We start from the raw sequence: 21,796 nt of genomic DNA on the forward strand, positions 1-21,796 counted from the left end.
TTGTTGAGGCATCGGGGTGGTTTTGTTCTGAAAATGGAGTTGGGGTGCTGGAAGTTGCATTGCATGGCGCGGCTGCATTCATTTGGTGTCGGTTGCTTGGTTTTGGTCAGGCAAGGCGTCTGGCGCTTGCGGTTCTCATGATAGAAGGGATACAACTGGCTGTTGATATGAGATGTTTTGGATATAATGAACTCGAACGCGTTGGTCCTGCGGACTGGCCTTCAACCTCCCGCCCCTATCATTCCGTGCCGATTTCAGCCATAATGACTTAAAATGATTCGAACTCGAGATAATGGTTTGTGCGCTTGAAGCTCATCGGCCTATCACCGGCCGTGTGACAGACGCCCACTTGGCCGGACGCCGATTGGGCATTCGCAGGGCAAGAGACCAACTTCACTGGCTGCAAACTGGACACGCATCTGGCGCGCGAGCCCTGATTGCGCGCTGCCCAACTTGGCCATAGGTCCTAGCGATGAGAATTGGGTTACGTGCATAGGCAACACATCGTCCTGGCTACTGCACATTACCCATTGCCATTGGGTTCCGTTTCTGCCACGTAAATTCCCAAGCGATAGGGCACAACCGCCAGCAGTTGCTTGGGGTCCCGAACTTAGTGCACCTGAACCTTGGTGTTTTTCCTTCATCTGTCCTCCACGAGTGTGCGGTGGGGGCGGTATGGTTCTCTAATTCCTTCTCCCCATCTCTGAGCTCCAAATCTAACAGGCTCATGTCGTCGACGCACCTCCCTCCCCTCTCCAGGACCCGCTCACACAGGTCTGTCTTCCAAGAAGAGTTCGAATCACAGCACTCGTTGCCGTACCTCCACCTCGAACTGGAAGACATGGCGAGCTCTCCGACCCCTCGAGATATCCGGCGTCTCGCTTCAGACCATGATTTTGTCTTTGGCGCCCACCCGAAGCCGAAACGGCTTGGATGGTGGCCGTTCATTGCAACTCACATCTCGATTCCGGCCGCTCTAGTGGCCGGTATCATTTTCGTCGTCGTTGCCATCGTCTACACCAACGAGGTCACCAAGCAGATGTTCGAGTGCCCGGAGTGGTCAAACTACTGCCGAATGGCCGACAGATGGACGATTGAGAACCTAGGGACAGTTCAGGGCATCATCACCATGGTCTATCTAATTGGCATGGTAGCATTGGCATATGCTGCTCTTGGGTTGTGCGAGGCAACGGTGTGGCCGCTGCTTCACAAACAGTCGTTCACCATCAAGGGGCTGAATGCCTACTTATCGACGACTCGCGGATCGATCATGTTATCCCCTGCAGCCATCATGTCGGTGAGGTCGCTGGCAGCCGGATTTGTCCTCGCCTGCGCCCTTGTTGTGACGCTACTCCCATTTTCCGCGCCTCCGCTTGTTGGACACGCATATTCTCCCAGCTGGCAACAAGTCCAACTCGCAGGCAACTACACCCCCGGCGGTGGCATCAGCGAGCTCTATGCTCAAACCAACCCCCCAACCTCGGTTATGGTCCGAGTCCTCACCGAGTACAACACATGGGCGACAGACCCATCCACTGAACCTATGCCGGAATACCGAGACTGGTATATCGATAGGGAGGCTCTGGACGAGAGAGGGAGCTTCACCGCCAATGCCGTCCGGCTCCAATCCTCCATCTCGTGCCGTCCACACGAGGTTGCACAGCTGAACAGGGACAACGTCTGGTGGAACGCCTTCCTGACAAATATGACGCGCACCAACAACAACTCGACCCAAGCCGGCGAGAAGGACAGCAGTGCCGAGGTCTGGATCAGTCCCCAGGCCCAATTGACTGTATGGGCAGACGACTTTGAGTTTGTCTCGGACCGGCGCACCCGAACCACCCTGATCTTTGCCGCGATCAACGGCACCATCGAAGGGGGCAGCACGACGCCCCTTATCCTTGGCAACCTGACTAGCGTGTCCTCGGTGGCCTGTGACGTGGAGATCGAGGCCGTCGACGATACACTTTCGGTGGGAAACATGCCCATACCAGCCGACACAAGCACCCTGCACACTCTCTCCTCGACCGACACTCTCACCTTCAGTCCGGCCGCATCCAACAAAACCCGTCTCAACGAACTCCTCCTCTGGTTCACCATCGCCCCGCTCATGACCAGCACCAGCGTCGACGGCACCCAACCCATGTTCACCAACTCCACCACCACCGGCCTCCCCCTAGCCTACACCACCACCTCCTCCACAGCCCCCAACACCTGGACCACCCACGGCCTCACCACCTTCATCCGCCTCGCCATCGGCGCCCTCGCCCAAGCCACCACCACCACCACCTCCCCTTCATCCCCTACCCCCCCGGGCCAACAACAACAACAACAACCACCCCCACCCCCCTTCCTCCTCACCACCACAACCCTCACCCACCGCCTCTCCCACCCCCGCACCCTCCTCCTCCTCATCCCGCCCCTCCTCACCCTCACCCTAACCCTCCTCATCGCCCTCTACACCAGCCACCTGCACGCCACGCTCAGCATCCCGGTCATGCGCGGCGCCGACCTCGGCGAGCTGCTCAAGAGCTCGCAGACCGCCTGGCTGCGCGAGGTTGTGGGGACCGATGCGGCCAAGACGTATCTGCCGAACGAGCTGGCGGGGGTGAGGGTGGGGTATGGGGTGGAGGAGGGGGGCGTTGCCGGGTTTGTGGAGGGCGGGGGGGTGGTTGCTGCTGAGGCGGCCGGGGGGGAGGGGCGGTTTGGGGGGTTGGGGGTGGTGGGGAAGGATAGGGGGAAGGGGGTGTTGGCGGGGGAGGGGCGGAGGAGGGGTGGTCGTCCGTGAAGGAATGACCTTAGGTACCTAGGGTAGGGAGGGATGCCTAGGGAGGGAGGTGGGGAGGGTGTTGTTCGCGTGGTGGCGCCGAGGTGGGGGGAAGGTGTGGTGCTGAAGACTCAAGGGAGTGGGTTGCTAGGAAGTTTGGGGTTTGGATCTTGTGTCATCAAGCAGGATGAGGACTATTACTCGGCGTATGAAGATGGTGGGTTTTGCTTTACGGCCTTGTATCATCGGGGATAGGCTCAGGGGAGTAATTAGACACAAGTGTATTTCTTTGCGTTACGATGTTGTCGGCTATTGCAAGGTTCTTGATCCGAAATCCATCGTGCCTTGCCCGCCACTCAGGCTTCCTTTGCTCTTCGCGCCACCCAAGCTTGAACATGCATTCTGTAGCCCTGGTGAAAGCGCTGCTTTCGTTCACGGCCGGGCCTCATCGGTATCGTCCCGCCTTCCCAGTCTATCAATGAGAGAGTTTGCCTCCTACGAAATAAAGACCAAGCGTGATCATGCCTGCGAAAATGGCAACCACGGGCGGATAAAGCAGCCACGCATGAATTCCGACTCAGGAGGAAGCAACATCCTCCGAACTTGGTACCCGAGAGGAGTTACCGCGACCAACCCTATGATGGAAACTGTCCCCTCTTGCAACCCAGCGCGGCTTGATTTTGGCCAGACCCGCGTCTACAAAGCCGTGCTGCTGTGCGCTCAGCACTTAGATTATAGCTGTCGCCGCTCCGAATAGCGAACGCAACCGAGTGAGTTACATAGGTATTATATGGTCCCTTTACCTCAATCCTAATGCTGATGTACCGCCTGCGTCGTCCAGTTACCCACCTCAACACTGTACGGCATCCCAACGTGCGAGATAGTATACAACCTTATAGCAATTACACGCGCCCCAACCGACGGAACGTTTCAACCTCTAAACCCCAACTCGGCTCCTGCCACCCACTTAGCCCATGGATGGACCGGTGCTCGCAACGCCGGGGCTCGCGATGCAGGGGTTGGAAATATACCCCCAGGCAACCCGCAATCGGGAGCGTCTGTACGCCTCTGTGCCTCTGGACCATGCGAAGAAACAGTTCCGTCTCCTCAAATTATACAAGGATCCCGACGGGATCCGGCTTCGAGGGAGGCTCATTGTTCAATCCCTCGATAGCCAGAAACCCTTTGATGGGTTGTCTTACACCTGGGACGCGAGCTGGGGATTAAACCACATGGAACTCAACCAGCTGCCCGTGTGGATACCGAATACACTATACCTCGCATTAGAAAGTCTCCGCTACCAGTTTCGGACCCAGTCCACAAACAGCCGTTTCACATCTGTGTTATGGGTCGACTCGATCTGCGTCAACCAAGACGACCCGGCCGAGAGAACCGCCCAGCTTGCCATCTTGCCGGACATACACTCGAGGTCCTCGAATGTCTTGGTTTCTCTCGGCCTTCTCAATACGGTAGAGGTCCTCCCAGTCAAAGCAATATGGGGGCACGCCGGCGCAGCTTGCCCTTTGGACCTCGAAGACATCCAGCCCTCCGTGAAGGAACAATCCACCGTTATCGAGGACTTCATTTGGAAAAACGCGCCGGCATTCCGGGGACCATGGATTATCCAACAAGTCGCACTCTCCCGGAATGTCCCGTTAGTTTTCTACCGCCGAGTCAAGCCTGAGCCATTCACTCTTTGCTGGGACTGTTTCTGCCATGGGTTCCGCCGCCTTCGACGGGCTCTTTGGAAGAGATCAAGCCCACATTTAACACTGGAGAGGAAAACGATCCGGATTCGGAGAGTAGCCGACCGTCGACTTATGATGCATCTGGACTACATCGACTGCATACGCCGGTTCATTCGTGGGGCACGACCAGGGACCTTGACGCTCTTCGAAGAAGCGCTGCGGATGGCGGCAACCGTGGTACAAGCCACGGACCCGAGGAACAAAGTGTACAGCTTGCTCCGTATGTTTCCGCAAAGCGCAGGGAACAATATGGTCTTTAACTACAACCGCAGTGCGGCGACTGTCCTTGGTGACGCAGTCGAGTATGCCATTAACAACACGGGTTGTCTCGGAATTCTCTCTGTGGCGGGGTTGGAAAACGCCCACCACGATCCGTCGCTCTCGGGTTGCCCATCCTGGGTGCCACGTTTTACGGCTCAACCCATTCAGGGTGTCCCGACGTGGAAGCTTCCCCACCCCCGTCTTCACCGGGGGACAGCATACAGATCTTCACGAGACCTCCGAGTTCCGGAACATGTCGAGGTTCTACAGGGCAGCCGGTTGGTGTTGTACGGGATCCCCATCGATGCGGTGACCTTGGTCGGGCCCCTCCCCGACCCGGTCGACCAGTTGAAGCGTCGTTCTGCCATCGCCCCGGCCAAGGTCTTCCTCAGCGCGGCCAAGACATGTGGCCGTTGCTCACTTTGTCCAGAAGGTGTGATCGAAGCCCGGCCCGCTCCAGGGTGGTGGGGCAGTGGTTCGGAGGCGGTGCCTACGGTTGTGTTCGCTTCCTGTTTCAACCCCGTTTACAGCCCCAACATGGCACCGGTGCCACCAAAGCAAGCCAAGTGTCTTCCGGGTGACTTTGTCTATTTGTATCGGCACCACGTCACTTCGACGACCAGTTCCTGGACAACAACCTCGATACAGCCCTGTAACACGTCCGGATCGGACGTCCACCCTCAGTCGGCGGTGCCCTGGCACTACTCTGTCAACAAGCCGTTCGAAGAGGCCTTCTGGCGAGCTTTTGTTGCCGACTTTCTCCTCTGGAAGAATAACCAGAAACTTTTCCCCTTCCAGGCCCCACCCCCTGAAGATGCCCGCGACTGGATCCTGCACGCCCTTCACAAAAACACACCGGGGCAGCTGGTGGGCAACATCCACAACGTACTGTGGGGTGGGCCGGGTGGGCACGTGGACAGGCTTACTCCGGATGGTTGGTCTCTCGTGTATCACTCCATGGATAGTGTTGTCGCCGGGTGTCCTTTTGTCACTGCTGGTGGGTGGCTTGGGTTCGGGCCATCGTGCATGAAGACTGGCGATGTTGTTGTTGTTCTTGCCGGGGCTGATGTGCCGCTCGTCATTCGCCGCAAAGACGAAAGTGGCGACTTTCTGTTGGTGGGGGAGGCATATGTCGATGGACTCATGTTTGGAGAGCTGTTTGAGCACTGCCCGGCGTTCGAGGATAATGACGAGGAGTATGGTATCAGGATGCAGCGGTTTTGCTTTTGTTAACGGGTTTGAGGCTAGAGTGGGTAGAAGGGGTTGCATGCGGACCAAGGGGTAGCAGAACAACAAGCACGTTTAAGAAGATCAGAATATCATCATCAAGCAGCGTGTACAGTTAATAGCCGCTGGCTTATCTACCATCGACGTTAAGCCTACCAGTCTGACCTTTGACAGCAACAAGGCAGTTACGGGTAACTGTCTAAGAAACGAAGCCCGAGTGACTGTCAAGGAAATCCAGAGAACACCAACCACCCAGGAACGATCAAACAAATGACACCTGGTCAGCACCACTCACATGGCATTAGAGAGTGCAGTCACAATGCAGACACCATCTTAGAAACCAAGACTTGTGGGACTCGCGATAGTAGAGTCGGTGGGAAAACGTGCTTGGAATGTTGTGTGTGGGAGGAAAAGCTAGCTAGCCCTGCCACTGCGGGAGGATGTGGGCGGTTGCCCTGCACGTGAGGTGGGCCAGGGAAGGCCCCACCTCTCACAAGACTCGAACTACGTAATTAACGAGCCCACTAGGTACAAACGCGTCCTCCCCAACTCCCATACAACGCGCATCACTCCTCCGGCAACCCCTCCCCAAGCGCCACCACCTCCCCCTTACTCCCCCCCATTCCCCCCTTCCCCCTCGTCAGCTCCCACTCCACCAACCCCAACCCCTCCCTATCCCCATCCCCATCACCCTCCACAAAATCAAAAACCCTATAATCCGCATTCCCAAACCACCGCCCCACAACCGCCGTCCTCAAAAAGCCCGAATGCGACATCACCACCACCACATCCTCCGGCCGCGCATACAGGTCGGCCAGCGCCGCCTGCCCGCGCGCCAGCACAGCCGTCTTGGAGAAGTGGTAGGCCGCGCCCGCGGGGGAGGTCTTGTCCGGGTAGACGGGGTCGAGGGTCGAGAAATCGAGCTGGGGGAACTCGGTTGCGAGGGTGGGGGCGGGGGTGCCGGTGTCGCAGGGTTTGGGATAGTTTTCTGAGTGTGGACGGTGCTGGGTTAGTGATGATTATGATTTTGATTAGGGGGTTGTTTACCTTGCCAGCGGGCATCGGGGATGACGGGTACGCCGGAGTCGATCAGCCAGTCTAGCGCGATTAAGGTGGTTTGGATCGCCCGCCGCATGGGGCTTGTGATGATCAGCTGTATCTTGCGGTCTGCGGGGAGGTGGGTTTGGAGGTGCTCCCGGAGTTCCAGGCATTGTTGGCGGCCTAGGTCAGTGAGGTTCGGGTCGTGGAGGACATGGTTGGCCTCTTCCGGGTGTGTTAGCTCACGTATTGTTGTATGTCCGAGGCAAGGGGGGGTTTTAACTCACTGCCCAGGTTGTGGACCGCTTGGGCGTGGCGGATGAAGACAATGGTGGGTGGCATCTTGGTGTGATTACTGGTCCTCGTTGTCGAATCCTTGGTGCTCGTAGGTTGTGTAGTGTGCCAGGGAACTAACAGGTTAGGTAGGTAGAGGTCTAAGTTACCTACCTAAATAGGTTGAATAAGTACATGTACTGTACGTCTCCAGTTGTAACGAGGGTAGCAAGTCAAACGGCAAAAAGGGGGGTGTTGCGGTTCCCGGTGCTTCAAAGCACATCATTTCAGGTTTCGCGTGGGCCACGTAGGGCTGATAGCCTTGTTGAACACGTAATGAAATAGTACTTAAGACGATGAAAGCGGTAGCAGTGTGGTTACCTACCCCAATCCCCTATCGTCGCAATAAGAACTATTCTATCCGGCGAAACATGTATCTATGTTGGGCTGCGTGATCAATGGCCCTCGTTATCAACGTCACCCGCAACGATGGCAGACATCAGCCAAATCAAGACATGATGGCAGGCGGTGGACGCGCCTCGGGACGAAGCCTCTGGGGGTAACGAGGGCGTAAAGGGATAGTTTGAGGAGGAAGTGTTTAAGGTACCTTCCTATACCTTATTAGGTACCTAGTCATGTGTATTCATTCGCCAGCAGACCTCCTTTCCGAATGCGCTTGCGAAGTTTATATTTCTTTTACAGAACCCGCAGAACCCACTAACTTCAAATCCAGCAATAGGAAATTCCAGCCCACTCCATGTCATGCTCCCCGCCGTAACCAATCTCAGGCAGCAGGAAGGTGACAACCGTGAAGTCCAATAGCCACAGCAAATTCGCACTCCGCTCTGCCCAGCTCGGTCATGGTCTTCGCATCCAAGCACAACAAGTAGCTCATCTTGTTTGCGCCATCAAGAACAACGCTGAGCAGCACACCGTCATCCTCACTCGGTTCCTCTTCCCCGTCCGTTGCCGGGCGCGGGACGAAGATGGCCTCTCCGGGGGTATGACCGTGCGGGCCCTCCCACTGGAGGACCTCGGCCGTTTCGGTGTCGACTTTGGCGAGAGCATCAAAGAAGGTGCTGCGGATACGGGAGATGACGAAATAGGCGTAGCGGTGTTTCCGGCACTGATAGTTGGGGTTGATGGTCGGCAAGTCGCCAGTGTGTGGGGACGGTATCTCCATGACGAGCTGTGGGGCCGGCGAGGCGTCTCCTCGGCCGGTGACGAAGTCCTCTTTCCGTAGGCGATACCTCGAGAGACGTGGGAATGAAAGGTGTTGGAGCTGGCCGTCCCAGAACTTGTCGGCCGCGCCATCCCGGTTGAAGACGACGTCGTAGTAGAAGCCGTCAATAACATAGCGGTTTGGATAGTCCACTACTTCACACAAGAGATCGCCAGTCTTGTCGTCCTCAAACGCGTTGACGGTATGGAAGAAGAAGCGAGCCGGCGATGCGAACTCGGCTACCAACCCCTTGCCATTGCGACGGTCGACCACATACCACCGGCAAGTCTCGGATGGGTCGAAGGGGTTGAAACCGTTCCGCAGGTTACCTTCCATCAAAAGCTTCACGCCGTTCAGCGCATAGTGTGACACGGGCACACAGAGGACTACGTAGTTTTGCGTCATGAAAAAGCTATGGATCCAGGCGCCCTTGGCCCGGATGACGGCAAGAATGTCGGTCTTTCCGGTGGCAGCGGTAACGCGGAAAATGCGGTATACGGCGTCCTTGCCGAGGACCAGGTTGTAGTTGAAATAGTCGCCTGTTTCCGGGTCAAATTGTGCGTGGGCGCCACTAAGACCACCTTTGAGATCCGGGTGGAAGGTCGTTTGGTTTGGAAACCCAATGGGTTCCATGGTCTCGCTATCAATTTGACAGATCATGCTGTTGTCTGTACCTAGAACAAGGGCCGGGGCGCGGTGGCCCTGCGTGTCGGCGGTGGCCTTTGTGGGTGTCTTCAAGTTCGATGAGGGTATATTACGTTGTACCGTCACACTGACATTGAGGGGAGTGTACGGTTTGCGGAAGACACTCATAAACTTCCCAAAGATGCCGACGCAAGGATCCAACTTCTGAGCAAAGGTTATACCCCGCAAGGTGCCAGTGGCTTTGATTTCTGCAGCGAGCTGATCGGATTGACGGCGAGAGGAGTATTTCACTCGGACTACTGGCTCATTGGCGACTGTTTCGGCCACGATATCGAACTTGTGAGTATGAGCGAGCCCGTCGAACCAGTGCGAAATGTGGAAGGTCCCCGACTTGGTGTCTTCGACCTTGGATTGGCCAGGGCCAGTCCGGTAGAGCGACCCGGCCGCCCAGGTCGGGATCGTGCCCTTGAGTTTAAGCTCGATGGGGCCACGATGTTCGGACAGACCGTCAAACTAATCAGATAACAATTCAGTATTATATGTTCATACTGGGAATCCACGATTACTTACCCCGGCTTCATTGGGCCATTCGCAGAAGGCCTTTTGCTCTATGTTCTTCCGGGAAGATTCGTCCGAGGCATCCAAGTCGGCGGGTGTGAGACGCGTGGTTGTCCCCTGAGGGACGTAAGTGGAATCCATTCTCTCCGGTTGGCGTTTCTGATAATGAATCGTGTGCGCTCCGATCTCCTAGTAACCCATCTATGGTTCGCGAGAAGTGATGGCTTTGGGGCGGGAAGGTGACGGGGAGAGAGGGGGCCGCACACATTGTGATATTTCGAGTCCCTGGCGACAGCATTCCACCAACCAACAGCCAATTTGTGGTGGCCTCATGCCAAGGCAGGATCAGTGCATCGGCTAGCTGTTTTACGCAAGCCGTTCGCCAATGCAGAGGAGAAAGGAAGGTCGATTCAGCTCGTGTGTAAGCATGAACCAACTGCAGAGAGCCCGGCTGACCGGACCCCAATTCACCTCGCTTAGGTGCGGAAGGGCGGGGGGCACTCGGCAAGTTGAGCCGGCTCAGCCTAGCTGCCGTCAGGCTCTGATTCGCCTGGCACGAGAATCCCGAGTTGTTGCTGCCCCTCTCATGGGACTCATGGGATGCCTCGCTCCCTCTCGCAACTTGAAGTCGCAAACCTCCCATCGTATTTCTCCACGCCGGCAAACATGTAAGTTGCCAAACGGGAGGAGTCTCAGAGGGTACCTATTCTTCCTTGCTTTTTCTTCCAGACTTATGTTTTATGTAGGAGGACCATGGCCTGCCGGAATCATGTCCGAAGACGCGCGGCATGGGACGAGGTATTGGCAACCAAGAAATCCTTCTCGGCCCGTCAACGATATTATTGGGCGGGATACGGACAAGGTGGCAGTCGCACAGCACCAACCAAGGCTTCACCGTGCCAGCTGCCAACACTCTCCCCTCCGATCATCTTTTTGATGGAAGGAACCATCTATTAGTTTTGGGATATCTGAAGGGCGACTGTTTTCGACCCTATTTCCCATTTGATGAGTGCTCGTTCTTGTGTGCTATGTTGTTTTGTCTCTAACGAAAACTCGCGTCCAAGCAGCGGGGACATTAAGGAGTTAGCTAGCGTCAACATGACACGATAGCGGCTCTGTCATGTTGCGTGGAGTTCCTAGCTCTTTCTCCAAGCTCAAGCGCGATGTTCTACTGCTCAGACGCCAATCGTCAATGCTGTCCCCCATTCGTTAGGTACCTATTCTAGGAACAATCGTCGAAAGCAGAGGACCTCCACGGTTGAGACAATGCAGCAATCCAAAAATGCGTAGTCTTAAATCCAAACTCAAGGATATCGGGAGGGCGAAGAGGTAGGTATTGCCGGTTGAGGTCCTAGTAGGCGGATGGCGGATACGAGCCCCGGTCCCCAGGGGTTCGGTATTTGCTTTTGAGGTCCCTTGCCCTCTCCCTCGGATGCCCATCCCACGGGATAATAACGAGGTCACCGGCTCGCACTTCAACCCGGAACCACTACTACGGGAGTCTCCTCTAACCGCGTAGATCTCGGGCACCTGTTGGCACATCTAATGGAAATGGTTAGCGCTTGCTCTCGAGGTTCCTTGAATGCAACAATTAACTTCGTGGGCTCCAAACTCGGGAAGCACGGCGGGCATCGGCTAGTCGGACTTCAGTGCTGATAGAGGCCTGGAACCACTTAGAATTTATTGCCCGAAAAACACGGATGTCCAGGTTTAATCATCGAAATCGGGTACATACGACTGGGTGCGTACCACAGCCTGCGGGAGACGTTTCGTCACAAGGTCATCAGCAAGTGACCAACACCGGCGAGATTGTCTCAGTACGTAATTACCCTCTATTAGACGCCCTCTCTTGATCAACACGAATGCTACTTATTACCCGCTGGCCTGGCGAGCTTGGGCCGTATTGAAAGGAGTCTGGCCGCGATGGCACATCCTTGCGAATGGTGCCGGGATCTTGGACTTGTTCAAGGGCGGATGGCTCGAACGAAACCGCAAGGTACCTCCAAGACCGCTTCGAGGGTTGTGGTGTGCCGCAAACACATATGCACGGGTCTCCTTAAACTGCAGGAAGTGTCCCAACTTGAAGCCACTGAGAATGCCCTACCCGAGATGTCCTCGACCAGGCCTTCACTTTGTGGAAGAAGGGCGGGGGGGGGGGGGGGGAGGAGGAAGTGGCCCACGGCGTTCCCAGCCACGCACGAGAATTTGAGGAGCCGGATGCTTAGCATGACTGCATGCTGCATAACGAGAAGTGACGAATATGCATGGACGGAATACGGAATCGTGGCTATGGAGACAAGGGCCGCGCAAACCACATTTATGGTTCCTGTGCCTCAATATCTGTACGTCTATAGTAACTCCATGTTACCAACCGGCGATGGTAACCAATATTGCAACCCTTTGAAGGCAACATCATCCTCATGGCCGGCCCGATATCGGTCAAGCCAGCCGTGTACCACAGTAAATGTCTTCCCCGAAAGTCTATATAAACACCAGCGTCGCCTGCCATCCCGAAGTCAACACACCTTGCCCTCACCCTCCGCACAACATCCCACAGCTTTACAACTCCCAGCAGAAACTACACCTCTCATTCCCACGATGAAAATCTCCTGCTTAGCCCTGGCTGCCGCCAGCTTGATCTCGGTCTCTGAGGGATACAGGCTAAGCTTCTACAACGGGAAGAACTGCAGGTCCGCCCCGTTGGGAGTGCAGTATCCCGTGGTCGACCCTCCCAACTACGTGTGCCGCGGCATTCCTGGCAACGCCCAATCCGTGGTCATCACCGCGCAGGACCCGCAGGATGCCCAGAGCAGTGAGTCTGCCGTGCTCCCGTCTGAATATCGATCCAGTTAGACTAACCCCGCGACAGAGGTCATCTTCCGTCAGCCAGAGGGATGCGGAGGCGGCATTACGCTGTCTGCCACCGGCGGTTGCGTCAATATCAACAACGCAAGGTCTTACCAGATCCACTACAGATGAATGAGGCTTTTGGGGGGGAGTCTTGATGTCAAGTCTGGAGTGACCGCGACGCCCGGTGTAGCAAGGTTATTGTCAGGGAATTGTGTAGCGGTTAGAAATTCCAAGTTCCACTACCTAAGCTACTGCATATTCATCAACACTCCGTCGTGACTCTGCTTTGCAATAGCCCGTACCTTGCATACGCACAAGCCCCTCGTTTTCCAGATAGGAAGGAGACAAACACCAAAACAAACTAGTGCTTATCTTGTCTCTAATAACCCACATTTATTAATGGCGGTGTTACTGTGTCCATGGCCGGTGGCAGGTAGCGAGGGGTTGTGGGGGCCAAATCGGGCTCCTTCACGAACCGGTTAAAGGACACCAGTAGTTGTCTCGAGGTCGTGCAGCACGAAAGGCTGGTGCGAAGGCAGCTGGGCACTTGGCGTCGTATGCATTTTAACGGCGCGGTTGCCAGCTCACTCCTCGTGCCTGCTGACCGAAACATTCCATCCCATGGAGCCGAACACCCGGAGCCGCATTGCTACTTCTTAGGGCTGACAGTCAACTGGTTGAGGTCTGTTGGCCGAACAACTCCCAGAAAAGGCCGTCGTAGAAGAGCCCCTTTTGTGGGCCTAGCGGACCCGACGAAAGAAGGCACCCTGAAGATGTCTCTTCCTGCCCTTCCGTTGTTGACACCGAAGTCAACAGGGCTGGCATAATTACCTAGGTATCTAGGAGCCTTTGGGTTCGAGTTCTATGGGCCCGAACTATTCCACTTCCGACTCTTCTAGCAGCTCCGGGCACCATACGGCTGCCCGTTAAATTCAAGTTATTAGCGACCCTTTCAAGGTCGTTGGCTCACAAATACTAACCTTCGGGTGCCGTCATCGCCACCCAAAACGTCTCCCTAACCCTTTTCGCATGGGCAGAAGGGTTGGTAAGGTATCAAAGGCCACGCCGAGAACGAGACAAATCGAGATGCAAGGAAACTCGCCCATGTCGTGACCCCATTCCGGGGGAAGAGACTGCCTCCGCTATTGGGCTTCGTCGAAAGGTTCTATTTCAGCAGCACAGTCTTGGAATCTAGGTAGTACTGGGTCGCAAGTGAGAGCTATGACTCAACGCCCGTGCGGTTTGCCGGGTCTGAAAGATACCTAGGTAGCGACGGTACCCTCGATGGCCGTAAGAGCATCCCCCCACCTTGGATCACGTCCATCGACAGCACGCCGAGAAGTTTTGTCTTTAAAGTACCGAGGTACCCTAGCTTGTTTAGCATCGCATCTTTGCCGTTATTCTTTCTCTGGGCTTCTAACAGACCTAGCGATTACCGTAGAGGGTACCTAATTACCGCCCACTCAGTGGGTGATTACCACCAGCCCCTGAGCCAGCCACTTCACTCACCAGACCACATTTGTCTCCCGTTGCGTGGTGTTCTTCCGACAGCGACCAACCGCCAACAGCCAACAAGCAACAAGCAACTATCAGCCCCCTGTTGTCACTGCAGTACCTATGGGGCTTAGTCCACACCCAGACCGCCCACGGCAGTCTCAGCCACCCACACCCACACTTGGCGCCTGCAGGTGGAAACCCACACATGGTTCATCGGCGGTTTCGCATCTTCTTCTTCCTTTGCTTATTCACCCATGCAACAGTCTATCTTTTGAGAAAGTCAGCCACTCAGGTCCACCAACGTACGATACCGAGGGTACAAATTGGCAACAATGACGCGGGACCCCGAACGTCAACTAGCCCAAGCATCAGGGCTTCTTAGCCTTTCTCCCAATCTCCGTCGCTGCATATACCACTACCTGGGTGTGGCAAGGTTTGACGGTCACCCATTTACCCATTACTTGGATGGCCGCAAAGCACCACCCGATGGCGGGATCCCAATCGGGGGCAACCATCCCGACCCCCCTCCTGCGAGTAATTTCATGGGCTTATTACGGTCTTGTCGTACTCTATACGCCGAAACAACTGCTTTATTATATTCAGCCCACCGATTCGTCATCTTCTACTCCAGCCAAGGTTCCCTCGGGCCCCTTCGGGCTCTGTCGCCGACCTCTCTCGCATCCTTAACCAGCCTCAAAATCGTCCTCAACGAGTCGTCTTGTCACGATCCAACCGATATGTGGCAAAGGGCCCCTTATTGCTGTTCTGACGGCGGAGACGGAGGATCATGGAGGGGTTACTGCGCCAGGCGACATGGAAACCGACACCGTCGCCCCTTACTCGATTCTACCCCGGGCTTAGACCTGGTATCAGCCGAGCGAGTAGCCCAAGCTACATCGATCATGGCCGAATGGCATGATATCGCGGCTTACTTGTCGCCACATATCGGCGTCGGACGTCTTACACTGTTGTTCGTTTGCGATATCGACCCTGGACATCAAGCTGCACTCAAGATTGCCCGGCTTGCCATCGCCCCGATCGCCCTCTTCCCGAAGCTAAAAGGCTGCCACGTCAGGCTTGGCAAATTACCCAACTACCCGCTCGAGCAGCTGGCCCAAGAAGCCGTTCTCCAAGACCATAGTAGATCATCTCCCCTCCGGCTGGAGCCAAATGAGATACGGTCAGCCCTCATGAAGCTCCCGACAGAGGTACGCCTTCGCATACTTGAGTACACCGACCTTATAACCCCCTGGAAGGAGGTTACATGGAGTAGACAGGACCGGGGTTATCAAGTATGTCGCCCACCTTGCCACAACGGAAACAGTCCCGATGTCCACCATGGCTGCCGACTCAGCCGATGCGATCCCGGCGATGACCATGTCGAGGACGCTGCGCCATCCCCCGGCTGTTTCTGCCGCCGTCGACACGCCGCCTTCTCCCTCATCTGCAATTGTTGGTGTCCGCCAACAAACCTATTTCTCGTCGGCCGCGCCCTGCGCCAGGAAGCCGAATTCGTCTTTTTCTCGCACAACCGTTTCATCGTTCACGATTTCCACGCGTCACAGCCCTGGACGATCCCCTCCGTGCAACGCAAACTCGGGACCCCGGACATGTCCAGTCCCGAGAAATACTACCCATTTGAGCGATACGCCGCTTCAGAGTTCCTCCGAGACATCGTCCCCGCCGGCTGCCTCGCCCATCTCCGTTTCCTCGAGCTGGTGTTCCCCCCCTATGTGCCGCACGGCTGGCCACGGAAGGAACATACGGCACCCTGGGACTGGTTAGCCACAGTTAGATGGATTCAGAGTCGGGTCAACGCACCTGCGCTGACCATACGCCTCATAATGGCAGACTACTACATGAGGCCACCGGCCCACCGCCGCGGCACGACAAAGACTCAGGCAACGGATATCTTGAATGGGAACAAGTTCATCATGCACCCTCTGAGAGCCTTGGTGATGGAGGACGGTCTGGCGGGGTTCTATATGGAGGCCGTAGACCCCCAGAGATGGAACGAGGACACCCTCCTGCGCGCTGCACAAGAACCCGGGTTCTTGGATAGGATGCGCCAACACATGAAAGAGATCGGCGAGGAATATGTACGGGGTAAAGATGCGAGCGCCGTTCCAGTGACGAATGCCAAACCTGAGCCGAGAGCGAGCACCTGGCAGCTTTGGTATGAGCTCACGTCTGACAGCGCATAGATGGCATCAACTTTTAGTTCAGTACTTTTCGGCGTTAATCACTCTCGAAATCTAGTCGTTTCCCTGCCCATTACACCATCAGGGGAGGGTGTAGAGTGTGTGACCTTGAACTTGACGCTAGATATAGCTTGCCAAAGCACACTTAACGTTGGTCAACCAACTTGTTGAACGAGAACATCCAATTTGAGAATTTGAGCAAGTATTTGAATTCAGTCACCTGTCATCCGAGTCATTCAAGCTACTAACTAGTATTGTCCAATTTGCGAACATGCCACCAACCCCTGGCCACGAAACGTCCTCTGGCATCCATGTTACCGACAAAGAGAAGCGACATAAAAGAATAATAACGAAGGGGGGGGGCTCGCGCCCGTGGTTGAACAACGGGCGGTGCTGACCCGAATGCCAACCAAGCAACCACACACGTCCCAATCCCAGCCCTGAAGGCCACATACATACAAACCCACAAGACAGGTGGTAGGTAGGCAAGGTAGGTAGGTAGTCTTCCACTACCACCACCACCGCCGCCACACACGCCCCTAACAACAGCAACCCAACATCCCCATCCTACCCCATCCACCATACATATATACCTCTGCATGCCCCCCCAGCACAGCAGACCACGCACCCATGCACCCCCCCCCCCCACCACGCGCCGAATGCCAAATCCAGCCCTCGGAACCCCAACCCCCTATCTCCCTCTCACCCGCTCACCCGCCCCCAACCCCAACATGCAGCCAAGCCGCCGCCGGGCAAAACAAGCTTGTTGCGCCGCCAGTCAGACCCGGACACGGCACGTTATGCAAATGTGGGGTGCTGCGTCTGCCAAGCGCCAAGCGCCGGCGGCAGAGGATGCGCTGCTCGGGGGGGGGGGGGGCATGTATGGGGTAGAGAGTAGGGTGTGGGATAGATGGGGAGGTAGGGATGGGGATGGAGATGACTGCATGGGGATGGGTAATGGATCAATGATGGATATGGGGACGGGACAGGTAAGGTAGGGTATGGTTGGTGGGCAAGGGGGGGAAAGGGGGGGGGGGAAGGGGTACTGTAAGCGCGGGTGCGAGACTCCGGCTCACACGACATGACATGACATGCCAGGCATGGTTCGGGCGGGAGCCGAGCCAAGGGGGGTTTGCCGTGTGGTACTCCGTACGGCCGGCGCGCGCTTGTATGTGTGTGTGTGTTGTCCTGCTGCTGCTGTCCGCCCGTTGTGTTGCGTGCAACCCTAATCTGCCTAAATCTCGGATATGACGTCTTGGCTGGGCGCAAGTTTGATCGGTTCGATCTGGTTCGGCTGCCAAGCGCTGCGTCGTGGATGATGGGGATTGCCGCGCGGGGAGCGGGATGCTTTGGGATTGTCGATCTGCTTTGCTTGTTTGCCGTTGGGCGGGGAGTTGTATTCGGTTCGACTTGCTGTTATCGATGGGGTTGTGTGTGTGCTCCTCCGCCTTGGCCGTTGGTTGGGTTGCTTGTTCGCGTGCGTGCGGTGTTACCGTTGTGCGTGCATGCTGTATACCCCGGTTGTGGAGTTTGTGGGGTTTGATTCTATTTTCATGGCGGTTGATGTGTTGTTGAAGTGTGTCGAGTCTCCCCCTGGATGGTATGTTTGTGCCATCGTGGTGTGCTGCTCACACCGTCCTGTTGAATGCGCGCCCACAACCGGTCGCCTCGGTAGGCAGCCAGTCCTCAACCTAGGTTCCTCGCTTCAGGCTACGCGTTCAAACCGGTTCAAACGTGGGGACATTTCCCACGTTATTGTGACAGGCGTTTGCGGGTTGTGGGCGTGCGGCTTCCATGGCTTCATGATGCGGTGTTTGCGAATGCCGGTCGCTTCGACATGGCTCACTACCGGTGCCTCTACCACGAATGCCTTCTCCGGGACGACAACGATGGCGGCCGAGGCGGGCTCTGCGACTCGTTTCCTGTCGTCCTTTGGGTACGGGGTAGGAGTGCGGTAGCGAACCGGGTGTTGGTTGCAAGATCTTGCCGGTGGGATAATCCAGTTTGGTTGCCTGTCGAATATCTTCTCTCCCATCTCCGAGATTCTTGATGAAGCGCCCCCCGAGCTCCTCGACGTGCACCTTGAAAGCGCGGAACCCATATCGATGATATCCCGCGGAGAAGAGAAAGAGGAGAAGTGTAGGTAGGTAGTAGCTGGTTGGTGTGGTTTTGCGGGGTACGAATGGAGAATGGAGCCGTGAAGTGGATGCGACGATGACAGGTCGGATTGGGAGGATGAAAATGGCGCAAATTAGCGAGCCGGGAAGGAAGGAGCAAGTGTGTGAGAATGTGGAAACGTAGTCGAGAATGCGAGTTGAGAAGAGGAGACCAGAAGTTGAGGATTTCGGGAAATGGCAAAGACTACATTTAGAAGCTGTAGTTTATCGGTCGACGTTAAAAGAGGCAACCTAGGATATTTATTATTTCGGTGACTCTCAGACATGTGTAAGACGCGGTTGGACGATAAGTCAGTCCACAACCTGGAAGATGCAGACGATGCTTGGCTCCGGTGAGTGTGCCCCTTGGACTCTTGGCGACCATTTACCGACCGATTGAGAAAGTGGCAGCAATGTAGATCAGATTGCGGCGTAAATTTGAAAGGCGCTCGTGCGAACTTGGCGCTTGTGCGTCGGCGTGTTTCCATAAATCAGTCTTGCCGTTGTCGTCTGCGCCTTTCTGCGCCTTCTCTTCTGGGCTGAGAACCTTACGAGTCGGTTGCCCGGCGCTCTTGTGGTTGCTCAGAAACTCAGAATCCATGCCAGTTCGCCGAGTGCCCACTGACATTGTTCCAGGTTGCATCAAGAAAGCCCAAAGCTTCCATTAGCACGGGCTCCCTTACCTCCAAGTGGCCGGGGTGCGGACCTGGAAACAGCGAACGGAAATCCAAGGCCCCCGGTACCTATTGTGGGCATCTGCCCGCTCCACCGAACAGCTTTCCTTTTTTCTTCGCGAAACATCCGGAGTCTCTTGTTTCCCTTCTCTCTCAAACGTCCGCCGCGACGCGACACCTCAAAGGCTTGGCCCTGTGCCAAGTCGCCCATCCTCGACGCAGATCGTCTCGGCATCGATCGCGGCCCGATTTGGAAAGTTAGTGGTGAGCGCACCATGAACATCCGCCGTCACCACCCATTCAGGACCGCCTTGACTGGTCGACGAAATACGTGGGTAAAATCACAGCTGCACACACCGCTGGCGCCAAGATCACGAGTCTGCTAATCAGAGGCTGTGCCCCTCGTCGTCTTGCGCAATTCTGCCAATTCTGCAACTCTCCTGAAAACCTGCACGCCGCAATCTTGACAAAACTTGGGTCCACACGACCACTTCCCGTCCTCGCATGTCCATGTCCGCGCAATAACTACGTACGTTAACTACCTGGTTTGCGCCCAGGGTAGCTTGGCTGTGCGCCCCAAGCAAGCCATCATTGTCGGAGCCTCTTTCTCGAAATGACCCCTCGGTGCGTGCCACCGGCCTCTTGGCAACGCTTGAATGACCGGCCAGACTCCAGTCGTCTCAGATCGGCCGGACACCAGCTCTTGGCGGGGGGGGGCGGCGGCAGTCAGAGGTCAAATTTGCCTGACTTTTTTCTTGCGCGATGTCGTTCAGGAGGGTGTTTCACCGCCAAGAGACTACCTACTATCCCACAACCACTTCACTTCAATCGGTCAGGTCGCTGGCATCGAGGAACGCAGAGAGCTCAGGTGCGTGTACGTGGACCGCAAACCACTCGTGTTGAGCTCCAAGCCACCAAAACTGTGACGAACAAGCACTGACAAGCAACAGTTGTGTTGCCGCCAAGCTTCATCTGCCGCCATGGCCACACTTGGCATCCGGTTGTCCCCAGACTTTGAACCCGCCAAGCTGTTACATTTGTTGATCAAGGTGCTTGGCATTCCGCTCCGCCCAACATCGACGCGGGATGTCTTGTGCTTTCCCCTTGCTTCCGTGGCCCGACGATAAGGGCCCCAAGGGGTCCGTCGTCGGGGGGAGCGAAGCTCGGGCGCGAAGGCAGCTCAACCCATCGCCCCTGCAGAAATAACACTTGGAAAGATTGGGTCGGATGTCAAAACCACACACCCCATGCGTACCGTTTTTTGTGTTGGACGGGTTCTTGGCATGGCGGGTGCCCGCTCTTCGGAGCCTTCCGAGCCCCGAAGCTTCTGAGAGTGAGCCCGATGAACCACCGTTTGCTGCGGGTTCCGGCAGATATCAGACCCCCACACTGCCGGCCATTCCGGTTTGGCCGCAACCGCCACTGGGCAAGCCTGGTGACGACTACCGCTGGCGGAGCGACGGGCGTTGCGGCTGTGCTTGCATGGTCGTTGACCCATCGGATCGAACGCATCATCTCAAGCTGCCGCGAGTTTGGTGACGTGTTGGCCACATCTACCTCCTCATCACTCTTCTCGAAATAACGGTGCAGTTGCGGCGTTATTTGACGGGAAAGTGGCGGCCGTGTGTGACGTCTGTTTCACCCTTTTCTAACCCTATAATCTTGTTCGCACGCGGCCATCGTGTTCAAGAGCAATAGTCACACGCCCCTCGCGGTCTAGCCCCTAGATTGTATTGTTTGTCTCACCGCTCGGGGCTTGGGAGCGCCGGGTTGAACCATGATGCAGTTTATGTGTAACCACTGACCGACCCCATTCCACGAGCTCAGCATTCCACTTCGGGTTGACTTTTATTCGCAACCGCTTCACCACCGGCTTCTAGAACAAGTCGTGTCCAATAAGATAGCGGTAAGCCCGGTATCTCTCCCTCGTAACGGCGGCACCCCGAGTTCCGCCGGACTTATTTCCCGAATCGTTGATATTACATCCAGGGTTATCAACGTATCAGGATAACACTACAATAACCCAGAGGCACGAAAGGAAGATGTGACCGGAAAAATAGCAAACTATTACCAGCTAGCCTTAGAGCTTTACATTCACCCCAATGAATGCTTAAACGTCCAGTTTCCTAATAGGGAAGGAACGCGGACCCGGCCCGGCGGTGTGGGGCCCCCCTCCCGGACCCCCACCGGCGCCGTGATCCACTCAGCCCCGGAGTCCACCGCCAACGGTTATGAAAGCGTTGGATAGAAGTGACGGGTAAAAGATCCCATACCGGTTCTCTAGCACCTGCAGTTAAAGCCCGCGTGCTTTCCAAGGTCCTCCACTGGTTGTCACGACTGATGTGATATTCAAGTTCCCTCAGATCGCCGGTCGGTCGAGGTGTGTGTCGGTTCTAAATTGACTTCAGCCACATGAAACCGGCAGAACTCTCCTGGGACTTCCGCGTTACACATTCATATCCCAATAACCATCGAGCTTCGATCTATCAAATGCCTACCAAAATTAGCGTAGCTGCGCGCTTCCTTTCGTTAGCCCTACCAACCACCAACAACTCCGGAACGAATGTAGGGAGTTGCAGAAGCTAGGGATCATTATGAGACTGAATTACCCTTGTAATATCCACCACATCGTTTCCTTTCACCTTGCTGTCCTCACGTGCGAGTTCGTTAACAATCGCG

General features: G+C 55.9%; 8 protein-coding genes across 8 annotated transcripts; 4 read left to right on the plus strand and 4 right to left on the minus strand.

Annotated features, from left to right (window-relative positions):
• Nucleotides 1-841: 841 nt before the first annotated feature.
• B0H64DRAFT_375943 (uncharacterized protein) lies at nucleotides 842-3,249 on the plus strand (the record flags this gene model as incomplete). Its single annotated transcript, XM_062802444.1, has 3 exons — nucleotides 842-2,608; nucleotides 2,954-2,984; nucleotides 3,176-3,249. 3 exons carry the CDS (start codon nucleotides 842-844, stop codon nucleotides 3,247-3,249), a joined length of 1,872 nt encoding a protein of 623 aa, XP_062656474.1.
• Nucleotides 3,250-3,777: 528 nt separating this feature from the next.
• Nucleotides 3,778-6,408, plus strand: B0H64DRAFT_434252 (uncharacterized protein; the record flags this gene model as incomplete). Its single annotated transcript, XM_062806080.1, has 1 exon — nucleotides 3,778-6,408. One exon carries the CDS (start codon nucleotides 3,778-3,780, stop codon nucleotides 6,007-6,009), a length of 2,232 nt encoding a protein of 743 aa, XP_062656475.1. The 3' UTR covers nucleotides 6,010-6,408.
• A 103-nt stretch (nucleotides 6,409-6,511) lies between these two features.
• On the minus strand, nucleotides 6,512-7,383 carry B0H64DRAFT_425756 (histidine phosphatase superfamily; the record flags this gene model as incomplete). The annotated part of the gene is made up of 3 exons (XM_062805700.1): nucleotides 6,512-6,991; nucleotides 7,051-7,266; nucleotides 7,329-7,383. 3 exons carry the CDS (start codon nucleotides 7,381-7,383, stop codon nucleotides 6,570-6,572), a joined length of 693 nt encoding a protein of 230 aa, XP_062656476.1. The 3' UTR covers nucleotides 6,512-6,569.
• A 495-nt stretch (nucleotides 7,384-7,878) lies between these two features.
• On the minus strand, nucleotides 7,879-10,159 carry B0H64DRAFT_363239 (carotenoid cleavage dioxygenase 1). Its single transcript, XM_062801793.1, has 2 exons — nucleotides 9,752-10,159; nucleotides 7,879-9,694 (listed from the first exon to the last, which is right to left on the minus strand). Exons 1-2 carry the CDS (start codon nucleotides 9,878-9,880, stop codon nucleotides 8,099-8,101), a joined length of 1,725 nt encoding a protein of 574 aa, XP_062656477.1. The 5' UTR covers nucleotides 9,881-10,159; the 3' UTR covers nucleotides 7,879-8,098.
• Nucleotides 10,160-12,337: 2,178 nt separating this feature from the next.
• On the plus strand, nucleotides 12,338-12,718 carry B0H64DRAFT_375946 (uncharacterized protein; the record flags this gene model as incomplete). The annotated part of the gene is made up of 2 exons (XM_062802445.1): nucleotides 12,338-12,551; nucleotides 12,609-12,718. 2 exons carry the CDS (start codon nucleotides 12,338-12,340, stop codon nucleotides 12,716-12,718), a joined length of 324 nt encoding a protein of 107 aa, XP_062656478.1.
• A 1,700-nt stretch (nucleotides 12,719-14,418) lies between these two features.
• B0H64DRAFT_425758 (uncharacterized protein) lies at nucleotides 14,419-16,447 on the plus strand (the record flags this gene model as incomplete). Its single annotated transcript, XM_062805701.1, has 3 exons — nucleotides 14,419-14,650; nucleotides 14,690-15,060; nucleotides 15,343-16,447. The coding sequence occupies 3 exons, from the start codon at nucleotides 14,419-14,421 to the stop codon at nucleotides 16,288-16,290; spliced, it is 1,551 nt and encodes a 516-aa protein (XP_062656479.1). The 3' UTR covers nucleotides 16,291-16,447.
• Nucleotides 16,448-16,472: 25 nt separating this feature from the next.
• B0H64DRAFT_403218 (uncharacterized protein) lies at nucleotides 16,473-16,934 on the minus strand (the record flags this gene model as incomplete). The annotated part of the gene is made up of 1 exon (XM_062804288.1): nucleotides 16,473-16,934. A coding segment is annotated over exon 1 (353 nt), but the record flags the coding sequence as incomplete, so codon positions are not given.
• A 1,058-nt stretch (nucleotides 16,935-17,992) lies between these two features.
• B0H64DRAFT_444277 (uncharacterized protein) lies at nucleotides 17,993-18,322 on the minus strand (the record flags this gene model as incomplete). Its single annotated transcript, XM_062806770.1, has 1 exon — nucleotides 17,993-18,322. The coding sequence occupies one exon, from the start codon at nucleotides 18,320-18,322 to the stop codon at nucleotides 17,993-17,995; it is 330 nt and encodes a 109-aa protein (XP_062656481.1).
• Between the last annotated feature and the right edge of the window lie 3,474 nt (nucleotides 18,323-21,796).

The sequence above is a fragment of the Chaetomium fimeti genome (assembly GCF_033439085.1).
Source record: "Chaetomium fimeti strain CBS 168.71 chromosome Unknown B0H64scaffold_6, whole genome shotgun sequence".
Taxonomy (NCBI): Eukaryota; Fungi; Ascomycota; class Sordariomycetes; order Sordariales; family Chaetomiaceae; genus Chaetomium; species Chaetomium fimeti.

Bases quoted from the DNA above. Each gene is read 5' to 3' on its own strand.
- B0H64DRAFT_363239 (XM_062801793.1), bottom strand. From the start codon at position 9,880: ATGGATTCCACTTACGTCCCTCAGGGGACAACCACGCGTCTCACACCC. The intron at 9,695-9,751 runs GTAAGTAATCGT...TTATCTGATTAG, and splicing joins AATGGCCCAATGAAGCCGGG to TTTGACGGTCTGTCCGAACA.